The 548-nt window shown below is 64.4% G+C and overlaps 1 protein-coding gene across 1 annotated transcript in view; it reads right to left on the reverse strand.

Annotated features, from left to right (window-relative positions):
* Positions 1-337: 337 nt before the first annotated feature.
* TMPRSS13 (transmembrane protease, serine 13) overlaps positions 338-548 on the reverse strand; it is a 3,182-nt gene continuing 2,971 nt past the window's right edge. Inside the window, 2 exon segments of the mRNA XM_010191099.1 lie at positions 338-352; positions 452-548. The exon segment at positions 452-548 is cut by the window's right edge and continues 3 nt beyond it. Of these exon segments, the coding sequence (XP_010189401.1) occupies positions 338-352; positions 452-548 (112 nt within the window).

The following is a 548-nucleotide window of genomic DNA, read 5'->3' on the forward strand; positions in this document are numbered from 1 at the left end:
TGGAAAAACAACCAACCGGCCAGGAACATCATTTACAAGGCGCTTCCTGAGCCTATCTGCAAACACGGGAGCGACGGCCGCTCCTCCCAGAGGGTGGTGGGGCTGCACCGCGGGGCACCTCGGCTGTCCCCTGCACCGCCACCTCCCTCGCACCGGGCGAGGGCAGAGTCCCTTTGCGGGCGCCGGTATTTTTGGAGGCCGGGGGCAGCGACAGGTCCCCGGCTGCACGCACAGTCCAGAGATGCGGGGGAGGATCTGCTGGTGGTGGCATCGCGTCCCGGCAGTGACCGAGGGCAGGGCCGCAGAGGCACAGTCCAGGCAAAAGTCCATCCCCGCCTTAGTCGTTCTCACTCTGCAAGAGAGAGGAGAGAGCAGGGGTGAGGTGCCAGGGGCATACAGGCCCTCTCAATGCACTCCAGGCCACCTCAGTCCCCCTGCCACGCCGCCTCACCTCCATTTTGCTGTATATCCAGCTGAGGAGCTTTGTCACGCGAGTGTAAACACCGGGCTTGTTCTTCTGGCCGCATCCCGTCCCCCAGCTCGTCACC

Source organism: Mesitornis unicolor, unplaced genomic scaffold, assembly GCF_000695765.1.
Source record: "Mesitornis unicolor isolate BGI_N332 unplaced genomic scaffold, ASM69576v1 scaffold31430, whole genome shotgun sequence".
Taxonomy (NCBI): domain Eukaryota; kingdom Metazoa; phylum Chordata; class Aves; order Mesitornithiformes; family Mesitornithidae; genus Mesitornis; species Mesitornis unicolor.